We start from the raw sequence: 2,865 nt of genomic DNA, 5'->3' as shown, positions 1-2,865 counted from the left end.
GGTTTTTCCCTCTGCAATCCTTAGTGTTCTGTTTCACTATTTCAGTTCTCAAATATCTGAAATTATTTACACTATTTTTTCTGTTAAAATAACTGACATAGTTTATTCATGGCTGGACCATTACTGATATGTTATAAAATAATGACTCAAATTCTGTCTTTATTTCCATTATAATCTTCACCTTCCAAAATAGACATAGTCTTACTTTTGCAGAACTTGAAGTACAGAAATAATCAGAGCTGCCACAGCAAATTTGGCATGTGAATAGAGCTTTTAAAAATGTTTTTATGTATATTATCTCATTACTGTATTATTCTTGCATTCATTAAATGAGATTTTATTGAACAGTTACTATGTATAAGGCACAGAGCCAGGTACTACAAATACATGAATAATTTCTAAGCAATCAGGTATACAGTCATAATTCTTGAAGGAAGTTTTATAAAGCTTCTAATGGGTGAAGACTAGGGACCATACAAGAAGAATTATAGAACTCAATTTCTGCCATAAGTTTTATCTAAAAATCCATATTTATTAGGCTGAATCATCAATTAAATAATATAGATGATACATAGAGGAAAAAAAGACAGTGCCCAGCACATAGTAAGCTCTCAATAAGATGCAGTTACAGCCAAGAAGAATTAAGAAACAGTGTATTTACTTCAAAGACACCATAAATGATCAATAATTACAATAGTAACAATGCATTGCTTCTTCATGGAGCTTTAGATTTACATGTACTGATCCCTATAAAATCCCTGTGAGGTAGGGCAGGTGTCATGATTCCCATTTATTGATGAAGAAACAGACACAAAGAGTGAGTGACCTACCAATATTATGCAACCAAGAGGTGGCAGCACCAGGCACCAGGTGTTCAGTGCTGGCTGCATATCTTGCAAAGACCCAGCCCTTTTCTCAGGGCCCCCATCACTTCCCTGTTCCTCAAGCTATAAATGAGGGGGTTGAGCATAGGTGTAAGGACCGTGTAGAAGATAGAGACCACCTTGTCATGGCTTGGGGCTCGGTAGCGCCTAGGTCTCAGGTAGATGAACATGGCTGCCCCATAGAAGAGGGATACAGTTGTCAGGTGGGAAGAACAGGTGGCCAGAGCCTTTTTACGGGCCTGAGCAGAGTGCATGTGGAGCACAGCCCCCAGGATGCATGCATAGGAGGCCAAGATGATGGAGAAGGGCAGGAGCAGCATGAAGACACAGCAAGCAAAAAGCAAGGTATCAAAAATGGATGTATCTGTACAGCTCAGTTTCAGTAAAGCTGGCACCTCACAGAAGAAGTGATCCACACTTTTTGAACCACAGTAGGGTAAGCTCATGGCTGCCACCATCTGTATCATTCCATCTATTATCCCAAAAGTCCACGAACTCCCAGCAATCTGGAGACACACCCGCTGACTCATGAGGATGGAATAGTGAAGTGGGTGGGTAATGGCCACATAGCGGTCATAAGCCATGAGTCCAAGCAAGAGCCCTTCGGATCCCACGAGAGAGACAAAAAAGCCAATTTGTATTCCACAACCCACAAAGGAGATGGACTTTCTGCCCAACAGAAAGTTGACTGCCATCTTTGGCACGATGTCAGAGATCAACATGAGGTCCATGAGGGAGAGCTGACTGAGGAAGAAGTACATGGGTGTATGGAGTCGAGGATCTTTGTAGATGAGGAAAATGAGGAGGATATTTCCACAGAGAGCAACTATGAACACAATCATAACCATAGAAAAGAGGACAAGATCAGTCTGGCTATGAGAAAAGATGCCCAGGAGGATGAAGCCATCTATAGATGATTGGTTCAGCCATATTCCCATGGTTCAATTGCTCACGATTACCTGAGAACATAAAGAAATTCTGAGACTGAGTGACATGTCATTATTTATCTCTGGATTATTACTCTTCAGTCAGCTGTATCTTTCGTAATTCATTAGAGCTCAACAATATATGCTTAGGGACATCCAAGAGGATACACTCTCATTTTCACATGACACAAATCAAAGGATTTTGCTAGCTATGTGTACATTTTTGTTTTCTTTTGTTTCTTGTGCTTTGGTGTCATAACTAAGAGTCCATTGCCAATTGAAAGGTCATGAAGATTGACCCATATTTTTCTTCTAAGTGTTTTATGGCTTTAACTCTTATTTAGGTCATTGGTCTATGCTAACTCATTAGTGTATACAATGTGAAGTAGGGGTTCAACTTCACTTTTTTTTGTATATGGATATCCTGTTGTTCCAGCACCATATGTTGGAAAGACTGTACTTTCCCCATTGAATGATCTTGGCACACTTGTCAAAAATCATGTTGCGTAGATGTGAATTTATTTGTAGATCAATTCCATTCTCCTGGTCTATATGTCTATTCATGTGCTAGTACCATACTGTTTTGCTTACTGTAGGTTTATTAGTCAGTTTGGAAATTTTGTTCTTTTTCTTTTTTAAATTTTTGTGCTCGGTTCACATTATTGTTTATTTAAACAAAATTTTATTATAGTTGATTTACAATGTTCTGTCAATTTCTGCTATACAGCAAAGTGAGCCAGTTATATTTACATTTCTATGCATTCTTTTAAAAATATTATCCTCCATTATGTTCCATCACAAGTGATTAGATATAGTTCCCTGTGCTATATAGCAGGATGTCATTGCTTATCCATTCCAAATGCAATAGTTCGCATCTACCACCACCAGGGAGGTAAGCTTTGTGAGCTGAGTTCCTGCAAAATGGAGCATGTCTTGACTCATTAAAAAAAAAGACATGGCCAGGTGTCCTTTCCAACAACAATGCAAATGTGTGGTGATGGGGCTGGGAGGGAAATCCATCAGGAACAAATCATTGTTCCTACAGTTTTCATATA

The 2,865-nt window shown here is 38.8% G+C and overlaps 1 protein-coding gene across 1 annotated transcript; it reads right to left on the bottom strand.

The window, feature by feature from the left end:
- Positions 1-874: 874 nt before the first annotated feature.
- On the bottom strand, positions 875-1,822 carry LOC125125423 (olfactory receptor 56). The gene has a single exon (XM_047776416.1). It carries the CDS (start codon positions 1,820-1,822, stop codon positions 875-877), a length of 948 nt encoding a protein of 315 aa, XP_047632372.1.
- Positions 1,823-2,865: the final 1,043 nt, after the last annotated feature.

This window comes from Phacochoerus africanus, chromosome 4, assembly GCF_016906955.1.
Source record: "Phacochoerus africanus isolate WHEZ1 chromosome 4, ROS_Pafr_v1, whole genome shotgun sequence".
NCBI lineage: Eukaryota > Metazoa > Chordata > Mammalia > Artiodactyla > Suidae > Phacochoerus > Phacochoerus africanus.
The sequence above is the reverse complement of the archived record's forward strand: the minus strand, read 5'-3'. Positions and strand labels throughout refer to the sequence as shown.